Source organism: Trichoplusia ni, chromosome 4, assembly GCF_003590095.1.
Source record: "Trichoplusia ni isolate ovarian cell line Hi5 chromosome 4, tn1, whole genome shotgun sequence".
Lineage (NCBI taxonomy): Eukaryota > Metazoa > Arthropoda > Insecta > Lepidoptera > Noctuidae > Trichoplusia > Trichoplusia ni.
The window spans coordinates 9,841,321-9,867,720 of NC_039481.1; the positions used below are offsets into that span (position 1 = coordinate 9,841,321).

At 35.7% G+C, this 26,400-nt stretch overlaps 1 protein-coding gene across 1 annotated transcript in view; it reads right to left on the reverse strand.

Annotated features, from left to right (window-relative positions):
* Positions 1-26,400, reverse strand: part of LOC113493054 (diacylglycerol kinase eta) — a 138,041-nt gene that overhangs the window by 110,943 nt on the left and 698 nt on the right. The window contains exon 2 of the mRNA XM_026870837.1: positions 19,615-19,725. Coding sequence (XP_026726638.1) covers positions 19,615-19,725 — 111 coding nt within the window. The remainder of the gene's footprint in view (positions 1-19,614; positions 19,726-26,400) is intronic.

The following is a 26,400-nucleotide window of genomic DNA, read 5'->3' on the forward strand; positions in this document are numbered from 1 at the left end:
AGAAAGCAATAAAGGTGGTACGATTATTTCTGAGCAGCTTCAGTAAATAAGCCAGTCATTTGGCCGATGTGGAAGAGATTTTAGGTGGATTATGGCGCTACGCTTTTAGCAACTTTCTATAAAGCAAGCTACATAAAATATGTATCTCTTATAAAAATATCGAAGAGAATATATCGTGATACTGGGTTAGGAAAATTGCATTTTCTATTTAAAATCTGTTAGCAATTTCCTATTTGTTGTAATGTGTGACTTTTCATTTTGGAAAGATGCACTTACATATCTTAATTCAATTCGGCAAAAAAGGGGAAATTTTCTGAAATTACAAACAAACGAAAAGAAGTCTTACTTGCAAGAGCTTATACGGTTTAAGAATAACTTTATTTCTCATAAAGAATTGCATAAGTACAAAATTCACTTACTGAGAAATATACACATATTTAAAACACTAATATTTGTATTTAGAGCACACAAATGGCACGCGCATAATACTACAAGAGAGAAAATCAAAACAGATGTGAACTTATACATTCAAACACTTATTTTCGCTCTTAGATACAGGTACAAAAAAAATATATTTTTATATCATCGAATGTAGGACAGATAGAAAGGTGAGCGACATCTCGACAAACATTTTGGATCCTGTTTACGCGGCAAGTAAGTGCTTACAAACTAAACGACTGTTACAATTTGGGTCAATGCGGTGCCATCCGATTCGTTTTGTTCAACGTCGACTGTTGATCTTTCATCTTTTTAATGGCTCGCTCGTAGTTGACCTGACTCTTAAGTAAGAGAGGGGCGATGAATTTTGTAGGACTGTCGGCCACTTAGCGTCTTTGTTTTAAAGTACTTTCAGTTAACAGTCGTTCCTAAAAAGTAGTCGGTGGAAAAGTGTTCCTTAAGAATTTGTAAAACCTACCCATACCACGCAAAAGAATTCCAGATATAGTTAAAATATTTATTTACAACTTCCGGAAAATAAAAATAAATCTTGACAAACCGTACTGGTTCCCAATATATTTAAAGTCCATTAAGAGCTTTAACCACTATTAAATTAAGTATGCCAGTTCTATAAATATCGTATTTAATGAAGTATTTAAGTGAAACACGCCATTCAGTATTATTGTAAAGAGCATATGACCACTGCAAATGCGATAACGAACATCCCTGTACACAATGAACTTTTGTATGGACCGCAAATATTTATTTCGAGGGTGATCTTTCTTGGTATGAAGTACTGAAATGTTACTTGAATTTAAACTTTAATTTTAATCTATCCGTCTCAACTTACCGCTTTGAACTGAAAGAGAGAGTATGAGATATGAGTTGTATGCTATCCATTAGTCCGTCCTTTACATTACCTCCTAAATTTCTATGGCCTAAAACATATTGTTGTCTTTCTTACACGTCTTATAAGTAATGATTCTCGTTAATTCATCGCTGTGAGCGAATGACGGACCGTAAGTGTCGACTGTTGAGTTTCGCGTCACCTGAATAATACACGTATTGTGTGAATTATTCAGGCTCGCAGGGTTAGCAAACAAAAAGAAGATACTTTTGTAAGTTTATGAAAAACTAGCTGACCTGAGTTGGTAGTATACATATATGTATGTATGACATTCAGCTATTTTTTTTTCTAGAACGAGTATATTATATAGTGAGCGGCCTAGGAAGTGGTGACGGGACGGTATACACGCTTACGGCGTGGGCTAGTTCCTTGTGGGCCAGGATAGAGAATCTTAGAAGCATTTGGGGCACTCCTTTGCCCAACAGTGGGACACAAGGTCTAGATAAAAAAGTGTATTCATTTCAAAAGAGGCTCCTCATCACCAAATGATTCAAAAGCATGAAAAACCAGAAGATTCCTAGACTTACCAAGTACTTATTAACATTTCTTAAAAATCGGTCAAGACATTACTGAACTAAAAGAAATTGAGATACGAGATACTCATTTAATTCTATGGTGTTATTGGCGAGGTTTCAATTGTACAAAGTGCGTACTCGATGGACTCAAGTGCAGCATTGTCTGGTTGGAGAGACCATACTTGTACCTGTAAAATTATATAGCTACCACAATTCCTTTGCCACATTTTTTCAAAGGAAATAAAAAATGGGCGAAAATTAATTGCGCGTTCACCTGCAGCTACATTGTAAAATCAGCATACAAACATTTGTCCTGGGTGGGAATCGAATCCACGATCTCCGTTATAGCCGTTGGAGCCATAAACCACTAGACCAACTAAAAAACCAGAAAGTTCCATTTATAAATGAGTTCCTACAGATCAACAAAAAAAAGTGCATCTTTTTTCAGTCGATATCAATATAATCTATGAAATAATTATTTAAATTCCTCCTTCAAGTAAATGTATATGCTGACCATCCTCGTTTATCGTTTACAGTGTAAATATTACACTAACGGTACGCAAGCACTTAACGTCGCGTATAAAAGGACACGTGCGAAATATTTATACACTTATATACCTCGGTTCTTGTAGTCGGGGTACTTTGTGAGGAAATAAAGATGCCTGGTAAAGTTGGTCTCATGTTAAGGCATAGGTGAATGTTCTAGAAGTAACCACTAAGATTAGGTGCAGATGACAATTCATTTGTTAAACTTGCTATCACGAATGTTGTCCGCACTAAGCAATTTAATCATTGTGTAGAGGGTGTCTCACAAACTTTCAAATTGTACCCAAAGGTACTCAGACTCGAAACAAATCGTTCGTAGATCAAATAAATACTTGTCTCTTGCAGGGTTCGAAACTGCGACACGTCGCGCCCACGCGCCGTCAAATCTCAATGACTGAATTAGTGTTCACGCGATTGCAAGCTCTACTTAAGCTAATGGTCAGAAACCGGCCACTGGTCCTGATCCCTATGTATATGTACTCGTATAACAACTTCCAGCCTCATTGATTTCAGCTGAATACCGAATATCAGACGCACCGACTGCCTATTTGACCGCTACGGACAGACACACTAACCAACATTTACCTCAAACTATAAGTACGTACTATACTATTATAACAATCTCGCTAAAAACATATGCTTAGCCTCTTGGAAAATACATGAACGTTTTCGTTCCATAAATGAGCAAAGCATAAAACATACAGCCAACGTCTGCTTCCGCTCGAAATAATCCCAAAGAAAAGGATTATTATGGCACTCGGGATGCCGTAATGACAATCATATAGTGTACTACAAACCGTTGGAACCACACTGTATAAGTTATTAGGCAGAAGAGCCAATCCGAACAATAAATGTTTAAGAAAAATGTCAAGCAATTTTTAGTGTATTTATTAGTTTGAGTTTGAGTTACGGTTTGGTATACGGTAAGTAATCGTAAAGAATAAAAGTTTCTACAGATTACTTGAAATATCGTCTACCTCGTAAATAATTTTGATCTTTTTTATTTAAGCATAAAAATAAAACGATTTTAGAAAAGCGTTTTTCAAAACACGTTCCACAAAAATTTTGATTAAATACCGAAACGAATCCACATAAAATTTACGTTCAGAAGTTTGCACATCATGCAAAACTTTCAGTATTACGTGACTGCTGCGATATTATTCATGACTGGTGAAGAAAAGAATCATAGTTCCTCGGTTATTAACGTTCAAAGTGCGAATGAAACTTCTGCACTTTTATTTTATGTGAAACGCTACAGCAGCACAATTTGCAGACGAAATTAGATTTCAACTGTCGCATAAGCCACTATAACTTTTGTATGAGTTTTAGCTTTGAGCAAAAATGGTGTAATTAATGCATATGAAATTTTAAAAGCAAATTACATAGGAAAGGTATTATAACCAATTTGTTTGATTGCACAGCCACACGATGGGAATAATTTTGAGAGAATTGAGAGCGAATTTCTACAAATTCCCCCGAAGGAGGGGGAATAAAAGGCTTACTTCAATTACTAGTACAAAAGATGTATGAAGAATTTCAATACAGTGCCAGGGCCCGAAACTAAAACGCAGATGCCGTAGCACGGTTTACGCTTATTCAGTAAGACTCGGATACCGTTTCCTGCCACGATGATCCTACCATACGAAAAATAGGTTTACATCTAAAACTGGTTTGGTTCTTTTATATTTTACTAGCTGATGCCCGCGACTTCGTCCACGTGGTTAGAAGATCTTGAACCGTTTTCAGCGCACGCAACGGAAGCCCGCAAAGATGAATAATTTTCCCCGTTTTTTCCACATTTTCAATTGTTTCTTCGCTCCTATTAGTCGCAGCGTGATGGTATATAACCTAAAACCTTCCTCGATGAATGGTAATAGTTCCTGAGGTTAGCGCGTTCAAACAAACAAACAAACTCTTCAGCTTTATAATATTAGACATTCAATTCCAAAAATGGAAGGCGGATCTAAACTAAATCGAATACTACGATCAGGTTACGAGATCAAGTGTTATCAACGCAAATAGAGACGTCAGAGTCCCTCTTACACAACTACAACAAAATTAGCTTACGAAGTGGTAACAGGGTCTTTACTACAGATACTTCAAGACATCCTTAAAACATCTTTATGTAATTCCTAACGTTGGATGCAGGTGGCAATGAACCGGTCGCGCTGGAGAACTTATGGGGAGGCCTATGTCCAGCAGTGGACTGCTATAGGCTGAGATGATGATAAGTCATATCTCAATAATAGAATACACACCAAGTCTTCCAAGTTTATTTGTCCACACATGTGAAGGTAGGTACAAATAAAACGATTTGATGTTTCTAGGTACAAGCTACACGTTCAGTACGTAATCCGAGTCCGACCAAATCTCCGTCGGTGACAGCAACAAATGGATGAAAAAGTAAAACCACTCAAAACTCAATCTACGACGAAACTCTCTCACGTGCGAAAAATCAAAATCAAAAATAGGAAACTATCAGACATCGTAGTATGGAATTTCGGTATTTACAAATTTTGTGGATGAAGGTATCCCGACAATGGTATCTTCTTTTTTCGTGCTATTTCAAACGTTCGATATCACTTCTATGGGCAAGCCATACAGCTATAAAATCTGGTACCTGCCAATAAAAGTCTCATGAATATCGGTCATTTCAGAAATTAACCTGAACAAACAGACAAAAATTGAATGAATGGTGAGTATACATGCTTACTGTACCTTTATTTATAGGCATACATTAAAAAACGATTATCTCAATATTACAAGCAGACACTTCAAAATTACTTATTTTATAGAGATAACTACATATTAAAACTAGTCTCTGAAACTGGAGTTAGAAGCTTAGATTTCGCGCTTATTCAGTGTTCGGACGAACAAAGAAACAATAGTCGGTACACACATTCCCGCTTCACGATCGGTGCTTACCCCTGCAATAACACCAGATACCGCGCGCATATTCATTATAGGTTTATTATTATTGTAGTGCCAACGAGCATACTCCCAAGTTGGTACATTGTTGAAAAAACAACTGTTACCGTTTGAACTTAAGTAGTAGTGAACTAATTCTAGCTGCTAGGGATAGCGCGTATGTGGAAGGAAACGTTTTTGTCAATCTATCTTTTTAATGACACATAACGAAAGTGAACAATTGTGTTTCATTAAAATAACTAAATGAAAATCTGACTTACAACGCTGACGATTCGACTTCGAAGTAAAGTTTATCCATCAAATTCATGACCGTAACAAACGAAACTTAACCTCCAATTGTGTTCTTACAGCATTCGGTATCTACCTATCACGCTTCACGAGATACCGGCCTGTGTCAGACGGACAGACAAACAGCAGAACTTTCGTAAAACGGTTCAGTACCGTACGGTACTTCCGTCCTTCGGGTACGGAACTTTAAACACCTACCCATTAAAACATTACTTAATACAATTAATACTATTACTACGAAACAAATAAACAACCTACGTACAGAAATCAACACTACAACAATATCTAAGACCATCAACCTACACACAACAATATTATAAACAGTACCCTACACTATCTCGTCACAACGGCTCTCGTTCAGGTAACGTTATTGTTTACATAACAGGCACCGCTACAAGAGTATACAATTACAAACTCACACGTGGACGCGTCTAGTACGGAATTTCTTAGTAAGATCTAAGATATGAATTAAATACGTTTGTTGCCTTGTTTAGTTACTAGGTTGATTCTAAATAAACTGTACGATACAGTGCACAGCTAGATAGATTTTTGGTTCCAAACACACAACATTATACTTAAGATAAAAAAGTAGATTTTGTGAACCATTAGTTGCAAGTTTTTTTTATTCTGAATGAGTAAAAATTAATAAAGCTGCTAGAGCTCGTGGCTAAGCTATAACCACATAAGTGAATCGATCACAGGTTAAGCTATGCTTGACGCGGTTGGTCTGTAGATGGGTGACCATCTTTGTCATAACGAGTTCCTACGTGTTTCGGAAGGCACGTTAAATTGTGGGTCCCGGCTGTTATTCCTACGTCTTTGACAGTCGTTACAGGTAGTCAGAAATAATTGGGTTGAGAAGGTCAGATAAGCAGTCTCTCCTCATAAAACACTGGTACTTAGCTGAAACCGGTTAGACTGGTAGCCGACCCCAAAATAGTTGGGAAAAGGCTAGGCCAATGCTGAGTAAAAATTAATAAAACCCTTTTATTCAAGACATAATTTGATTCAAAATATTTACAAATATGTTGAATCAATCAGCAACCAACCGACATCGACAGCACCAAAGCAAAGGCTTTTTTAACGCATTTTCGATACAAATGCAAGCCAAATTGCAGCGAAATGAAAAACAGGGAAGTAGTTTATATTTGACTTTCAAGATTTGATACCTAACAAAAGCTTGTTAAACAGACTATGCATGGTAACGTTATTCAGTTTCATAGAGAAATACCAAACACAAGAACAAAAAAATCAGTACGGCTTTACATTTTTTTAAAATTAGCACAGCAATAAATTTTCACACAATTTCGCCAATAACCAAACGACCACAAATCAACATTGATTCGTAGTAATGACATCAATGGGTGCTAAAGCTTCAGAATCATTTACAGGATAAGGTCAAGCACATATCCGATGAACCAATTGGATGATAGTGTTATGTCATGTGCAATGCGGACCGAAACTATGGACGCGTCATTGTGCTACGAGTCTATGTACGTTGGTCCTTCGATCCGAATCAGATTTTACCCTTTAAAGTGGGTTGTAATTTCATTTAAACGGGTCGTTTATAAATTAGAGATATGGTTTTGATAAATGGTACTACGTAACTCAAATTGTTTTGCGGCTGAAAACCCTTTCAACTTTTAGTTTAATTATTATATTAAATAATACAATTTTTGTGTTGAATTTTAATTCTTGTATCGCGATGTGCGAATGAGTGAGTGCACTTAAAAAAACGGTCAAGTGCGAGTCGGACTCGTGACGCTGAGGATTTCGTACAGAATCTGAATCAAAATGATTTAAATGACCATAGGTAGTACGAATAGGCTAAAGATAAAAAATCATTGCCTTGAGAAACAACATAATATAAATATTACTATTAAGTATTCAAAACTATCTGTTGATTTAAAACAGATTATTAGCACCATTATCAGATAAAACTCTACATAACATATACCAATAACAACGGGAAATGGGAAAATATCGAATAAAATTACTTTTTGAGATAACATAATACTTTGCTCGCGGCCATATCTTCATGTGTAATTATGTTCCTGTTATTTCACGAGTCTGGAAATAGGCATGCGGTAATGGTATCGCATGTCTGTATACTTTTTGTATCTCTCTTAATTAATTAACTTAAGAAATGTGAGTGAGATATTTTTGTAGGTTATTGGTCCTTTGATAGCACAGGCGAATATTCTGTTAATTTCGGAATCGGACATCTATATTTTCTCTTCGTGTGTTCGATGAAGTTTGGTATAAAAGTTTGAACCGTTCGCAGGCCTCTGACGTGGCTAAATGCACTCTTGAATATTTTTAATGGTATTCGTAACTCTAGGAAAATTTTAGAAACAAACAAGCAATTAGTAAACAATACTAACTAAACTAATAGCTAAAGAATAATAACTATATTGATTCCAAATTGTATGAATAATAGTCAAAAGGACCAAATTATAATTTAGTAAATAAATAGAATGTCTTAATAAAATTAAAGGGCCAGCCAGGTGACTCTCCAATTTTTGAAAATGAACGGTTGAAACAACCTTGGCACAGCGTAATTATAAGTAACGAGGCCTCGTCAAGATAATGATTAATTAATACAACAGTTATTAGTTTTAATAGAAAACTTTCCTTTATGAACACTTTGGGGTTAATAATGACGAAATAAATTGCATTTTTAATTAAATAAACTTGTTTTATGTTCAAGACAAAAAAAAATACTGCCTGTCTTTAAACGGTCTAAACCATTCTCAATCACTGCAAGTTACAAAGAAAATATCTACTTAACAAAAAAAAAATTGATAATAATAGGTGTTCTTTTAATTATTTTTTTACTAATTGTATTAACTGCTTTTTTTCGGGTGGAAAATCATCAAATAACTCATCCCACTTTGGGTTGAGTGGAAGGGAGTGTCAGATTTTTTCCAACAAAAACCCACCCATGTTCCTCCTTTTGCCCTTTGTGTACCGGGGCCGCAAAACCTTTCGGACAACCCTGCTGGCCTGACCGGCATCAATCCTAATGGGCTAAACAGAGCTTGCTAACACACTATTACTAAAACAGTAATTTAAGGTGCCGCTGGGCCTCGTTGGATGCAGGTGGCAATGAACCGGTTGCGCTGAAGAACATATGGAGAGGCCTATGTCCAGCTGTGGACAGCTTTAGGCTGAGGTGATGAAAGTGACAAAGATAAACAAAGTTTACAGCTACCTAATAGACTGCAAAACCGTTTTACTTTATCTTAAGAACGTCTTAATCTTAAGTTGCGGTTGCACGTTCAGAAGAACGCTGCCCTTATCCCACAGATTATACGCTAGGGAAAGAGGCGAACTCATCGTTGGCGGGAAAATGAGCGACCGACTATCGCGGAATATTGAAATTGAATCATCTTTTAATACATACAGTTCGGTTCAATCTCATCCGCCGATTTTACATGTATATTTAATAGAATCGTAGATACGGTCGGATTCAATTATGTTAAGTAAGAAATGTGGGGGAATGTGTTGATATAGTCCTGAAACGTCTAAACTTTGTTAATAAAACTAGCATAAAAACTACTGGTTTCAGCAAAATACTTCAGGTTTCAACAACACGCTTAAAAAACGTAAAGACCGTTACTTAACATCTTTACTTTCGAGTATTTGGTGTTACAGCAGTTACAGCAATTCATCATTTATAAGAATGTCAACTGTATAAGTTTCACGGTCGATGAGATACAGCCTGGTGAGTGACAGACGGACAGAGGAATGGACAGACAGCGAAGCCTCAATTATAGAGCTCCTGTTTTGCCAATTGTTGTGGATTCCTAAAACAATTAACAATCACACACAGAAACATTAATGTGTTTTAATAACACAGTTAAAACAATTATAATTATAAAATGAGAAAATCTTAATAAGTAAAATTAACAGCAGCAATTCAATCAAATAAAATTTAATATTCGCAAAATGGTTTTGATAATAAATTCGCGAAACTGTCGTTTTCACGCCATACTGAGTATAAATGGTCTGAGTTTTATAAGATTATACCATAATACAGCGCTAATGGTTACTTTCAAACGATAGGTTCAACCCTTTTCAAAGTAACTAAAATATAATATACGGGGACTTTACATTTAATCTGAAACTAAGGAACTCTAAGCACTGAAGATAACAAATTAAAAATAATGAAAGCTTCCTATTTTTTTACGGAAATTATATCTATACTAATATATAAAGCTGAAGAGTTTGTTTGTTTGTTTGAACGCGCTAATCTCAGGAACTACTGGTTCAAATTGAAAATTATTTTTGTGTTGAATAGACCATTAATCGAAGAAGGATTTAGGCTATAAACCATCACGCTGCGGCTAATAGGAGCGAAGATACAATGGAAAATGTGAAAAAAACAGGGCAGGTATAAATCATAACTTACATCTTCTACCCACGGGGACGAAGACGCGGGCAACAGATAGTAATGAAATAAGTCGCTCCTCGAAAATCACTGGTACTCAACTGCATCCGGTTAAAATGGAAGCCGACCACAATACAATTGGGAAAAGACTGAACCGATGGTGAACAACGATGACAATCAATTATAACATTTACTCTTGTTCTTTTATGGCACTTAACTGTGTACTGCGTACAGATAATTTACTAATGCTTATCATTATGGTTGTGGAAGCTTGTATCTGTCTTCCACACCCGCAATAATATACTTCAAAACGAGGTGGTATGCCGCCAGAAATGTAGTATTAGTCATTTGTGTATAGTTATTTTCTACAGATATTATATGTAATAAAATCTTAGTCTGTAGGTGTATCAAGATCAATAAACCCTTCGTAATCGTTTGGCGTGCGTATAAACCCTTATGTAAAGAAAACCTATTTATTTACGGCAAATAAGACTGCGTCATAGAGTTACGAAGAATCTACAACATGACGTCGTCGAAAGACAAATATAATTCGAAAAAACGGTTTCGCGATTCTAAGGGTTACGTACAAATAGGCTAAAAGAAAAGTAATCGGTTGAGTTAAAACTCCAACGTATTTGTCAGTCAACAGCAAATTTATTTATTTATTTATTTAATAATCACACTAATCTACCATTACAGGTTACTTAACCTAATGCGGTAGCTAGGACTTAACAAAGGTTTTTATTAAAGGGTATTTATAACCTATATATATAAATTTATATCTATACTAATATATAAAGCCGAAGTGTAATCCGCGCTAATCTCAAGAACAACTGGTTCGAAATGAAAAAATATTTTTTGTGTTAAATGGACCATTCATCGAGGATGGTTTTAGGCTATATACCATCACGCTGCGACTAACAGAAGCCAAGATACAATGGAAAATGTGGAAAAAAACAGGGAAAATCATTCATCATCGAGGTCTTCCGTTCAAAAATTCCAAACAGCTAGTTTCTAATATTTGTTGTCATATCGGCAACAGTAAAACATCATCTGTGAAATAACTGTTTAGCAATCATAGACAGACGTTTCATTTCATTCTGATTTTACCTTTTAGGTACGAAATCCTAAAATACGTAACTTCAATATAAAATCAAATACAATAGTAAACTTGTGCTTAGGAGGAAAGAAAAATAAAAACTCCTTGGTAATAGGATCTAACAATAGCTATTTAATTAGAGTTCTTTCAAAAGTTCATTTTATATGTATTCAGTTTCCGCAACGATGTAATCATTAGGGCTGGTACACAATGGAGGTGTTTTGATAAACTTTTGAAAATAAAAGTTATTTTTTCTAAACACCAGGACCGTTTTTATTGTTAGCGGTGTGACAGGTGACTATTACGAAACTGTTATTGCTTCAATTTAAATATAGTACAAGCTAGTGACAGATGTTAAGCTAAATAAATTTAGTTTTCATAGTAACTATCGTGAGAATGATACATTATTAAATGATGCAACGTTTTGCGTATTTATCGGTATGGCCCGACTAGTTTCGGCTTCGACCTCGCCGCTTCAGCTCATGATTCAGGAATCCGGTTGGATTCAAAACTAGTCGGGCAATCTCGATAAATGTGCGTGAGTAAACCGTTGCAGCATTTAATAAGAAATCATTAAGTGCGGTAGCTGGTAAGAGTCATATCTCTCCACGTTCCGTTCACCAGGGCGAAAAAAGACCTGGAGGATTTTCCCTCGGGAATAAAAGACTGATCCAGATCTTTATTTCTAAGGCCATAAGGTCTAAAGTCAATCAGTCTTTTTGCACCAAGCTCCAACCGAAGGACACACCAAGGTCTTTTAATTTGATACACGAGTTGGAAAGTTAGAGTACAACCCCTAACGCGTATAGAGTGAAGAGGCTGCAGTTTACGACTGGAGGTCCTGACACAGCATTCACTGGTACTTTTTAGTACCAACTAAAATGCATTTTATTATTTTTGTGTCTATAAGGAACAGTATTAAGATCGCTTGGTAGATGTTCTTGAACGGTTGCATCGTTAATTTCAGCTAAAAGATTGAGATTATCGTCATAAATGTTTTTGGTATTTTTGGTTTTCAATCTCTAGAAGTTGGTTTTTGATATTCGTTTAGAAGTTCTACAAGTAAGAGACGACAAAAAACATGCATTTTTATTTCTAAATATATTTTATAGATAAATAACACCCCTAAAGAGAACAAATGATACAACACTCAAGCATTTACCCTGGGTGGGAATCGAACCCGCGACCTACAGTTAACTCCGGTATAGCAGTCCGAGTCAGAAACCACTAGACCAACACGCCAGTTTATCGACACATTAGCAACAAAAATCAATTTATAAAACGTGTTACCAATTACATTATAGAAATACATCAGTAAGTTCAAATAAAACAACAACTTCACAGAAGTAATTTTCTAAAGGTCAATAATATATCAAAGGAGTTTTTGATGTGTACGTATTAGAGGTTTGTTTTGTGTTAATGGATACAAGGTACAAATAAAATTATTTATAAGGCTTTCGACCAGTCGTAAATTGTTGTAATTAATTAAAAACTCTTTGGGAATCGAAATAAAAAACGTATTTTGTTGATACGAGTAAGTTGAATTTGGGTTTTTAAATTTAATGTTTGATGAGAGTTTTGTTAGGGTTCTTTACCCAAAGGGTTAAAATGGAACCGTATTAATAAGGGTCCGCTATCTATCCGTGTGTCACCAAGCTGTATCTCACGAACCATGATGGAAAACGGACAAAAATTCAACAACAAAAAAGAATTAGCGAAATCGGTCCAGCCGTTCACATGTGATGCCGTGACCAAGCGAAATAGGGATTATTTTTTATTTTAACACGCTTTTACTAGCTTCACTTGTAACTATGCAAGAAAATCTTGGGATCTTAATTTGACCCACTTCTCGGTCTTCATCATAACCGTCCTTTTTACTCCGCCGCAGTCGGATAATAATCGACATCTTCGTTCATTATAACCATTTGTGTAATTATACGAAGCTCATCTGTATATTTATCTATACTAATATATGAAGCTGAAGAGTTTGTTTGTTTGAATGCGCTAATCTCAGGAACTACTGGTTTAAATTGAAAAATTCTTTTTGTGTTGAATAGAACATTTATCGAGGAAGGTTTTAGGATATATATCTTCATGCTGCGACTAATAGGAGCGAAGATACAAGAACTTATATTTTCTAATCACGCGGACGAAGTCGCGGGCAACTTCGTCCGCTAGTAGGTAATATATTTTAATTACATTAAAACGCTATCGCAGCGGCTTGGCTACATCAACATTAAATTTAATAAGTAATTAATTAGAAGTTTGTTTTCAAAGGTTTTACTCACTTCATAGGCGGGAGAGTGAAATTTGGGGAAATTTTATTCAATATAGAAGAATCACGTTGTTTTATAATCTATTTGTGTTTCTGACTATTTATTTTCCATATTAGTGTTATATAAAACAGACTTAATTAATAAAACAAAAAACGTCCTGAAATAATAGACAATATGTATTTTTATAGCATAGTGAAAATCGTTCATTATCATTACCGTACCTAAAAAAAGTTCAGTGAATCATATATTATCTTTATTAAATGATGCAACGGTTAAATCACGCGTATTTATCGGGATTGCCCGACACCGACACGCAAGCTCATGGACTCCGTCGCCATCTCCCGACTAGTTCGTACCCAACTGGTACGAACTAGTCGGGCGATATAGTAATTACGACAATGATAATCATGATATACCTTTTTGTAATACTTGTGTTAAGCCCTTTTATGTGATACGTACCCGTATTATAGTATACCAGAAAACTCACTTAAGTAACCTATGTAAGAATAACTGGGGCTGCTGACACGATCCTAACAATACCTTAATAAAATTATTTAAATCTGTTCAGCGATTCAGAAGTTAAGAAGTGGGTGATAAAGAATATTATTATGCACACAAGATGCGCTCGTGACTAAGCTATAACCGCATAAGTGATACGATCACAGGTTAAGCTATGCTTGACGCGGTTGGTCTGTAGATGGGTGACCATCTATGTCATAACGAGTTCCTCCGTGTTTCGGAAGGCACGTTAAATTGTGGGTCCCGGCTGTTATTCCTACATCTTTGACAGTCGTTACAGGTAGTCAGAAGCTTGAAAAAGTCTGACAGCCAGTTTGACCAAGGGATATCGTGTTGCCCAGGTAACTGGGTTAAGGAGGTCAGATAGGCAGTCGCTCCTTGTAAAACACTGGTACTTAGTTGAAACCGGTTGGACTGGTAGAAGACCCCAATATAGTTGGGAAAAGGCTAGGCCAATGAAAATGATACAAGATACGCGCGAAAAACACAACCCTTGCAGTTCAGTAAATATGTGAATAACCTTTATTTTGTTTACCTCCACTTCATTAGATGAAAATATTTATTTACAAATTAATATATCGTTTCTGCGTTAAATTCCAGCTATCAGCTTTGATAGAATTTTTTTACTTAATACTCCTTATTTGAACTTTATTATTTTGTGTTTATTTTCCAAACGAAAAGTGTTAAGCTTCGTTCTCCGTTTTTATTTTTTGAGCATAGCGACCTACAGAGCAAAGGTTTTCCTTGAATTCTGCCACTGTGTGCGAAGGCACATGTCGATGTATAAATAAGTGATAAAGATATCACTTAGGGCTATCGTATGTTATATTTCACCTACACAAAAAAAACCCCAGACATTATTTCTCATTTAAAATAAATATTATAAACCATTATATTTCTTTTAATAGATAATTATATTATAATTACAAGCTGACCCGGTAAACGTTATTTTGCCTAATAAATTATTTCTAGTTGTATGTATTTTTAATGCCACATTATAAAAAAAAAACAATTTCGTCCAAAAAATAACAAGTTCTATTCTCAGACCTACCCAATATGTATACAAAATTTCATAAAAATTGGTCGTTTCGGAGGAGTACGGTAACTAACATCGTGACAGGGAAATTTTATATATTAGAAGAAGATAATATATAAACCATTTTTATAAATAAACATACCTGGAATGATACGAAACGGGAACGGTCCAAGTAAAACCGGGGGGTTTCTAGTAGTGACTTAGAAAAAAGTTTTCATTTAATATTATTATTATGTATTAACTTCACTGAAAGAAAAAGTTCCGTTCTTTGTAAGAAATGAACTACCGAAATTGGGTTTGTTGAAATTGACTTTCGCAGGCGGTAAAGGGTCGTGGTAAATATTACCGCAACCTCCACGTTCGGTAATGGTTTACCGGTAAATATAAATAAAGGTAACGTTTATTGCGCTGTGAATCATTGCTGTATGTTTGTATGGATCATCGCGTTTATTACAATCAGGTGCGAGGTGATGGAAACAAGCGTTTGTTGTTATAGCATTTTGTTTTATTATAAACAGTCATCGACCTTTTGATTGTGTATTTTTGGGTAAGCAGTGTTTATGGATAGTTCGTAAACTTTGAAAATGAATTGATGATGGTATATTATCATTGATACGAGATCCGAAAATTTTATTGAATGGAAATGATTTTTATGAGAATTATGCTGTTATTTTATTTATATTATATTTATTACTAATAAAAACTAATGAAGATGTCCTTAGTCTCAGGAATATTCAGAAATCGTTATCGAACATGAGACGTAGTAAAAAGTTCTCAAAGAAAGTTGATACATCGTAAACAGACTGCAACTGTTGCATTCAGAACAGTTTCACTAAAGAAAGTTTGTGTCGTTATTTTCATAAGAATAAGAAAACACTATATCAAGTCAATAATCCCACTAGTTCACATTCTTAGTGTTCAATCTCTATTTATATGATTATGTTTGTCTCGTTACAGTTATGATCTCTGGTCCTTCAGCAGCAAAATACGCAGCTTTCAGCCGATTCTAGATTAAAGCAGCCCTTTAATGCCAGCCCCCGCACTCCGTGAGCTTTAATTTAATTGTACTTACATTACAAATCCAGCTGATTACCACAACACAGCAAAAAATGTGCAAGAGTTATCAAAATAAAAATCAGGTCACAGTTTTCGAAGGAACACTCACACACAACACACAAAACGTTTAGAAAAGGTATAGTATACACACAGATAAATGTTTAAGGCATATTTTAGTTAGAAACAAGAGTCTGAAATAGATTTTCATTAATGATTTTCAGATTTTCTTATCGCACGGTTTTCCGTTGCGACTGACATAGGTTTGACGTGCGTCCGTCGCAGCGCCGAAAGCGCGACTGGCGATGTCTAGGCGGGCGAGGCGCCGAGCGGTCTCGGGAAAGCAGGTGCACGCCACCGACATACGCAGCCGTGGATGAGGCAAAACAAACAGGGATGATACCCTACTGCTATCTCTCTCCCTCGCCACGCGATCGCCAACCAGCAGCTACGCCGATTGAACGAGATAGCTACACAAAGCGTAGCCGTAGTACGCTGGCGTATCTAGTAAAGCGTAGCCTCTGTCTCCGCCCCGCTACGCGGCAACAGCCTGGCGCTATTAAATATTTAAGTTCGGAGCGTATTTAAGCACACTGAAAGGGCATTATTTAGGCACAAGGGTCAACACCATCACTTATTTAAATGATAAGAGCGATTATAGCGGACTGTGCTTTTCCAGAAGTTTGAAATTATCTGTTGAATATAAACAGACAATAACGTCTCATGAACGCATTGATTAACTTTGTTATTACAATCGATTTGGCTGTAAACGTGTGTGTAAATGTAAATATTGTGTATGTATATCTACGCTATTACGTTGTCTTTAGTAGCCGCTATAGGCTTTGATATAATGATTTAGACGATAATTTAAACATTGAAAAATACTTATTAAAATATGTGAAAAAGTCCCTTTCAGAAACATGACTTCTTCAAATTATTTTCAACGAGTTAGGTATAGTGTTTTTTGTCTCGTTGGATACCAATACTGTAACATGTAGAGAATGCTCACTAGAAGTCCCACCGCACAACCAACGAAGTAATTTAAAGCAGTTGTGAATAGCCGTTTTTAAATGCAAATTGCATTGTCATCGGGTTTGAAGCTACCCTGAAAATGCCTGCTAGCTTATCGGACAGTGCCTCAAAATTGATTTACTAAAATACAACCGGAACGATGAACAAACAAACAAGTGATTGTATGAAAAATGTGGGAAAATGGGAAAGGTGCTTTGCACCACGTAGTGCTTTATTACGCCACCACAACTGCAATAATATTACTAAAGGAAGTGACGATAGATCCCAGACCTTCAGTCGTCCAAAAACTCAACCTCTTTCCTTGATACATCAGTACCCAGCGATACCTGTTCCGTATTCCAGTGACTTAACGACTGATACAAGTGTAATGACTCATAATGAGTCACGGCAGACTGGACGACCTAAATCGCGGGAATGTTTGAACAAGTGCACGCTTTCGATGTAATCAGTGTCAAAATAAGCGAATACGAGCCAAAAATATCTACATTTCTGTGCATCCTTATGGAGTGTTACCATTTTGTAAGAAAATGTATCTTTTTTTTGTCTTATTCGGGGAATCCTCATGGATACCCACTTCCCCGGGGGAGGAAGTGGATAGTGTCAGACTCTTACTGACTAAATCTGAACCGATTTGCATCGTCTCCCGCATTTGGTATGGCAATGCAAAGTAATTTTGATAGCGGGGCACCGTAGGCCAAAAAAATGAATTTCAACTGAGTTTCATTGCTAAATACGATAGAAAATCTAGAGAGTTATCGAAAGAAATTTCATCATCATACATTTGAGTAATACTTATTATTTTTCTGATTATTTTTAATACAGTCTTAGTACTTAGGTACGTATGGGTAACGCAATAGTAAATGAATGCGAATCAAAACAACATAAACTCACAATCATCGACGCGATTAAATCGCATCAATATTCATAAAATATATTGAAATTAATAATATGAACGCGTATGAGTAGCTTACATATAATTTAATAAGCCGAGTCGCAAAGTTAGTGGTGTCATCAATCATCATTCTTAAAGTATTAAGATCGATCGGCCCTTGAAGGTAGTACAATACGAAGCTAGAATAATGACAAAATAATAATCTATACTCTATATACTAATATATATATACTAATATATAAAGCTGAAGAGTTTGTTTTTTTGAACGCGCTAATCTCAGGAACTACTGGTTCAAATTGAAAAAATATTTTTGTGTTCAATAGACCATTCATCGAGGAAGGTTTTAGACTATATACCATCACGCTGCGACTAATAGGAGCGAAGATACCATGGAAAATGTGGAAAAAACAGGGCAGGTATAAATCATAACTTATATCTCCTAACCACGCGGACGAAGTCGCGGGCAACAGCTAGTTTACCAATATAATACAGTATAATGGTAGTTTTCCTTGCCCCTGAGATTGGGTCTTAACGGTTTACTTGTTCATGTAAATCTTTTAAGGAGTTTTTGAAAAGATTTGCTTTGTTTTCAGATTCTTTCTGAATAGTGTGAGTAGGTGTGAGTAGTAACAGTGATATTATATTGTATAGCCGGAAAAGGCTGATACCAATTAATATGATTGCATTTGCATGATACATGCAGTAATTGCTGAGCGGTATTACCGGCAAATAGTAGATTTAAATTCGTAGGTTCGAATAAAATTTAAATTCATGTGTTGCTAAAAGCTTATATAAAAAAAGCAAACATTTACTTTCCTTTTTTGCTTTTGGGCTCAAAATACTCGAAGACAAAATTCAAACGAATTGACGACGTTGTTACTGAACTAAAAACACCAAAAAAATACCTATAGGTAACTGAATTGTAACAAGAAATCCTAATTTTATTCTTCATTCAAAATTAAATCTGTGAATCTGAATTAATATCCTACCACCTGTGTTCCTGTAATAGCCCGCTGCAGAACTGCCTAATACGAATGTATGCGGTTTCCCGCCAAAACGCTGCACGCCATTTTCCTTTGTTCTCGGGCACAACTGGCTTAATAGCCAAAGCGGCCATTACGCGGTGAACAAGCACTGACCGCAGTACGTTGCAAAATATTAATATTGAATAGAAATGGAGCATGTTAATGCAATTGGTTTGCTTTGACGAACTATTACTGTGATAAATGTTTGCGGAAAATATTATGCGCAAAGGAAAGCTATTTATTTTAAAAGTAAACTTATTTTATCTTTATCTTTAGTACACATTCTTCTGTCAACTCGAAGAAGAAATAGTTGTTCACTTGCAAAAATATAGGTAAAATACTAAAATGTAAAAATTTGATTATTTTGCAAAAATATCGAGTTTGAAATATATTGTATTTCGCCTACATCATTTTAAATTATTCGAAATTTAATAAATTTTAGTTTAAAATTCTTTTTATTTACATTTTTAAACATCATTTTTTACCGTTTAACTATAAGTACATATTTTAAAATAATAAACGTGCATCTTAACCAACCACGGTACCTAGCATGAGCAAAAATCTTTTGAAACTCGGGTTTCACTTGAAACTAAAAAATTATCACTCGAGGGTGATTAGAACCCTTCATGCATACACTAGATGTTACGTAAAAGTCTACATTACTCACGTCCTTCTCCTTGGCATAGTACAGCGTGCGCCCGCGCAGCCTGAAGTACCGGCGCTGCCATCGCTGGAAGCTGCGCGTCTGCTTCATCAGGTAACCCTCCTTGACCACGGGCTGAGGACAAATTAATGACAAGTTTTTAAAAAGCTATCCGTATAAAACTGTGTACTGTTTCTAAATCTGTGGTGCTTTATCGTTTTGACTGATGAATAGATTTCGATGCGGTTTCGTTTTTTGAGCGGAGAATTTTCGGCATCCATAATGCTGTAGCAATTGTTTTAAGAGTTGGCTCTAGGCTTAGGTTTTATACAGGTATGAACTTCAAAGCGATATGCGTGGGTTTTAATCAATAAAGATTCACACTCCCTTCCGTTTAATAAACACCGGGAAAAGATTTGATGATTTTCCATCCAAAAAAGAGGCTTCAATTCTTTTTGTATTCGCGTTAAATCTTTTAAAAGCAGTATATAAAAAACGCTTTAATTTTAATATGAAATCTGATGTAATCGACTATCTTAGAAGTTAACTTACTATTCCTAAACTTATCTCATTCGCATACAACATCTTACGACCCAATAAAAAAAACATCGCAAAACAATATCGGTACGTTGTTCAGTCGTTCTAAATATAGTCCCTCCTTAGTGACGGAGGAGAGCGTCCAGTTGAGTGCACGTGCGTGCAGCCGCGCGCGTAACGCGTCGTGCGGCGCGCTGGTGACGGGAGGCACAGGAAACTGTTCTAGACAGATAAAACTATGGGATTTGAGGTCAGGTCGGTAGAGGGAAATATAACCTGTTTGTGTATGAAATGAAATAATGATTCTGAAATAATAAATTGTACTCAATGGTCACAAATAAGTCTCAATTTTTAAATTGGCCGATATTAATGAAAGTTCGATATTCAACCGTAAATCACTAAAATACATTAACTATCACATTACTGATTATAATATCAGTATATCAGGTTTATGAGGTACAGCCTGGTAATATAATCCTTTCAAATTGTATGTGATATGAGATCGTAACGTAACGTAACGAAACATTTGTACGCGGGAAACTGGAAACAACGGCATTTCTCGGACTTAAGACGAATATACAGATTTACAGTGGAACTTAAGTAATAGATTTGCGTTTAACTCTTAGGATACGAAATCTAAAAAAATACATTATATAGGTTAAATACGTCAAGGTTCCATACACCACAAAACATTTCAATCCGATCCAACGAAAAGCACAAAATTAAATCAGTTGCTTCTAGACACGGCACTTAAAATCATAGTTAGGAGGCACATAATGTTTTGAGGCAACCTTTCTCAGGTTACACGCGGTGAAACGAAGGCAATCGAAGTCTAATGGCAGCCTCTAGTGCTCCATTACTTGAAGCCTGACCTTTGATAATCACATCTCCTACTTACATGTTAGTGATACAAGAAAGGCTTCAATTACACTAAGTATACAATATTGATAATATAACCCACTTGGCTATTGATATTTTTTTTTTGACTGGTGGTCCTATCCTTATGATATAGATTTATAGTAGAGCCGAATGTCCGTCATGTTGTTCAATGAATAATGATTAATGGATATATGTTTTTTATTTTGTCCCACAAACATAAATTTATCAATTGATAGTGAATGGAAATATTATAATCTTATATAAGTACTCTTTTCACTTTCTTTTTAGGTGATGTGACCTGCACCACTCGATTAGACTCTAGACAGACGGACTGAATTTCAACTGCAATCCTACTGCAAATTACATACCGCTACAGCAACCGTCACACGACTGCACGCCGACTACAATTGGACCGCACGGTTGGTTTGCAGTTCTGTTGCAGTCGTGTCAACTGCATTCAAACTGCTTTCGAACTACAAATTTGCAGTTGGATTGCAGTTAAAGTTACTGCTGGGAGAAATGTCAGTTGTACGAGATGAGAACGGATCTTTGACTGGCCTATTGGTCTAGTGGTTAATGGCCCGGACTGCTATACCGGAGGTCGTTGGTTCGATTCCCACCTAGGCCAAATGTTTGTCTAATGAGCACAATTATTTGTCAAACAGGACAAATATTTGTGTCTGGGATGTAATTTATCTACACTAGAATATGTGTGTATTGTGTGTATTTAGTAATATATAAGCGTGTTCATTAAATCAGTTGTCTCCACAATATGAGCTTTGTTTAGTTCGAGACAAGATGGCGTTGTGCGAAAGTTGAGGGAGGGATAAATATCTACTAATCCAGATTTCGATTTTAACTGCCTTTACCCATCGTCATTTGATTTACGACTCTTGGAATATCAAAGGCGTACCACGAGTAAAACCGAATGCACACACGTACGTACTGATGACTCTACCTTTATGATATTAATTCAAAACGGAAAAATGGAAAAATAATTCTGACCTACATAGCCGTAGGATACAATTAGTATTAAGAACGTATTATTCTCATATATGTGAATAATGAATTGCAGTTCCCAAGGGACTCGAGAAAGCTGGACTAGTTTCTCTTTAATGCTCCCGTGAGCAGATGAAATCGTTAGCTAAGTTTAATGTGTGTCACGGGTATATACGTGGAAGTAGGTACTCGAATATATTTTTATGGAAAAATTAAACTTGGCAGACTAACATCAAATGGACCGTTTATATAATTAGTTTCAAAACACTTTTGTATCATTTTTAGGGTATCGAACCGAAAGGGTAAAAACGTAACTGTGTTACTATTTTGTCCATCCGTCTATTTTGTCTGACCGTCTGTTCGTCCGTCACCAGGCTTTATCTCATGAACTTCAGCATTGCTGGTATAAGTCAATAATATATATTTTTCTGCTTTTTCCTCACTCTTAAAGTCAAGGTTCGTACCACATTTTTTTTGCATTTTTTTTATTTTGGGTCAATTTGTACAGAATCCTCAGTGACGCAATTCCGACTCACACTTTACCAGATTTTTTATAATATTTATTTAATTCTGGAGCGTAAAAAAACGTTGTTGAACGGAACAGAAACGATATAGTAAATCAATTAGTGTCACTATTCACTACGTCTCTCAGAATCTTGGCCGGAGGCCAGCGAGTAAACAGGGGCTATACAGGGTTACCAAGACCGGAGAAAGAGAAAAAAAAACTGGAGCGAGTGATGACAGGATAGTGTAAAAATATTTTTCCAGTATTAAGAGACTGTAATTTGGATCATCTTCCAAATTTGTGTAGAATAAAGACTGGTAGGGCTGACAGAAGGACCGTTTTCAATAGTTAATTTAGGCTACTGGCTAAAATGACTTGGATATACATATATACATACATCATATCGATTGAATACGGTTCTAGCTTGTATTTTTTGAAATTAGAAGTAAATTTTTTAAACGATTCTTATGATAAAGAATTTAGGCCTTATGAAGCGGGTATTACACAAACAATCAAATAACATGCCCAAAGACACCGAGACTCAGTACAATCGTTACTCGATTACACACATGATTGTCGTAATCCGGGATCGAAACCGCGACTTTGGCGTAGCCTGTACCACTTAGCCATTGTATAGTCATTATTATTACTCGTGTATAAATTAATAACTTTCATACAGTTTTTTTTTTATCAGAACCCGGTCCTATTTTAAAAACATGAAAAGTAACAATTCATGTCGAAAAACAATAGTAAATTTTACGGAAAATAGTTTGTTCTCCCGTACGAAATGTGATCAGCTGAAAACCATTTATTAGCTAACTCAATATACTTATCCTGTTCAAAAACATTGTATTGCTCATCATCATCCTATAATGAAGTTCAATTTCTGTCAAACAAATCACAGAAGAAGTCCTGTCCTGTGAAGCCAGTATTTCTGGCAACCCTACTCCCCAACGTACTACGTTAGTATATGTACGTTACTCCAGAACGGTCGTTGATCCACAAATCGTAAAATAAGCCTATATAGAAGACTTAACTTTTATAAAGTGAAGAATCTGTTTTGATAGGATTCTATTTAGTAATGAATCGAATACAGAGATTACGCTAGATTATAATGTTAACTGGTTTATGAGTCTGAAACTGTAATCCGCGTATTTGAAGTTGTTTTCAAACAAAAATAGCTGATTTGGTTTTCTGGATGGAGGATTCAATACCGAACAAGTGTTAGATGGACTCGCGACTTTCAGGTTTACATACAAGTAGGTTATAGACGAACGAATTGTTTGAGAGACAATATAAAGTTGAGGGGACCCACAAATTTAAAGTTACCCACAGGCCATAATAAATATGATGATATAAGGGTTTTTTTCCTAAACGCGTAGCTTATATCCCGGGTAAAAAGGAAAGGAGCACTCTTAGTGTTTTTAACCGGTAAGATCCGAGGGTTTTCCCCTGGGAAGAAAATCTCCATAAGGATATACAATAGAAAATCTATCTATTTCTGTACTGTTTTTATCTTTTTCAGCGACGATATTAATGTAGTAGCACAAATTATAACATTGTTTCAAGTCATAAAAGTTACGTAAGATCGAGATAACTGGTAGCTAGCAGAAACTTTGATAGGAAATATTATACAACGGAGAATAATCATTGTCCCAAGTATAATTTGATTTCTACTGATATTGTGTATAGTTCCGAAGTACGGTCCGAGATTACCCCGTTATCTGCAATCTATACTCTAAATCAAACGACATAAAGTTACATCTTGAATAAACTATTGTTGCAGTTTTTGTTCAGCTTTTTCTCATTTTTAATTAGTCCCGTGTTTTATTGCTTATACTAACGACGTTTCGATTGAACGAGATATGCATTTTTATATTATTTATTTGCAATTACTTATGAAAAGATGAAACTAGGTTAATAAAATTGGAGTTTAATCATAGATTTTGAAATAAAATGGTGAAGTTTTTACTGTCCGATTTTGGCAAAGCTTTTGTAGAAGTATTGGCGCAGTGGCAATTACCTATGTATGTTGTTTGCAGATAAATGTGCTCCAATTCTAAATGTTTGTGCATTTGAAAATTCATAAAAATGTTGTTAAATCTCTGAATATCCCGATGTTAGTAAAAGCAAACATTTTTGGAACGTGCCTTTTAAACGTAAGTAGAATTTAAGCTATTTTTAACGTTTCCTTCTCTAAGAGTACTAGTTGTACAAAAATCAAAATTAAGAGTGGTAGAGCATGGGCTAGGTGCAATCGAGGGATAAAATTATTGAACAATCAATCCTTAAGGGCACGGAAAACACGCAATAATCTTTCGAAAAAATGACTATCTATGTAAAAAATCATCACATTCGTTTCCCAATGCACACGCATCGAACAGAGCAATAACTTATAATGATTAAACCAGCTTCCACAATCAGGAGTATGAGTCTGATAATCAAACATTACGACCACAATGACACGATGTGGTTTGTGGCTGCATTGCTAATGGAAACTGCGTTTATGTAACCCACCCATTATTGATTTGGATGAGATAGAGTTTAATGAACATTTGTATAATGTATATGGATTATCATAAAAAGGAGTTTTTAAAGTTTCGTGAGGCGTATTTCAATTGTTTAAGAACGTTTCATTATGATTTATTTTTCGTGCATGATCTTGTGTAAAGATCTGTTTAAAATTGGTACGTTTTGTGAATTGCTAAGAACATTTCCTTCTATGAACTACTTTTCTAATTCAACGCAAAACTTTTTTAATATCCTCAATCATCTCTCGCCTTGCCGTAGTGACCATTCAGAAGCACGTTCGCTTCACGTATTCAAGTACAAATCTCGAACATAACCGTATTACAAATTAATTGAAACCTGAACCGGCTACACAATGCTCCACGTACTTCAATCTCACCATAGATTATTGAATACCGAGTCTATAGAGCTCGCTTCACAAAGGCGATCGAAGGTTTATTATATATCTCTAGGTATATATACGTATGTGTAGATATATAAGGTGCAAACACACAAAACTGGAGCGTACAAAAGATTGACAGCTACCGGACATCCGTGGTCGGACGCGGCGAAATGTAGGGTGTCTGTGATGACGCCGCCGAGCCTCGGAGACACTTGAGAACCCTTGAGGTCTGACACCTGTCAAATGTGACGGCAACATAACATAGTTTGACGCGAGTCGTAGTTGTAAGTAGGTAAGGTAAATCTGTTGTCTGAGTTGTTGAGATAAGAGAGTAATAGACGTTTGTTGGTTATTTCAGGTGATTATAAACGCTGCGATACCAATGTAATTAAATTCTTTAATGGAAAAACTTGCTGTTATTACCTCTGTGTTATTCAAACAAGTGCCAAATAAACGTTAAAAAAACTAGATCAAATACAGAATTATGTCAACTCATTCCCTTTTTTCTAATTATACCAATCCATTAGCAGGGAACTATTTAGTTAGGGCCGCCAATGTTTGTATGCAAATATAAGCTACCGAATACTATCGATCACATCAAGTTAAGTGCTTAATCCAATTAGTACCATAATTAAAGTGGTCAGTTGCGTTTGAAGCGAAAATATTATAGCAGTTACGGAAAATATTACGACGGCTTTAACTAGGACAAATAAAAGCTTGTTCCAAAGTTATGTCCAGCAATCTGTCTAGCCTAAATGAACAATATTTTACCGCCAAAACCCATGGCGTTCTTATTTGCTCAGGCAATTTATCATCGCGTCGAAACTAACGCAAGCAGAAATAGAATATCCAACGAAACAAATTAAAATGAAACGCTTTTGACAAAGTATAAAATAAACTCAACGAAATCTTTTGTTTTCTTTCATTTTCGATATCAAACGAAGCTGTATTGATTCTAATACAATAGTAAACAATTGCA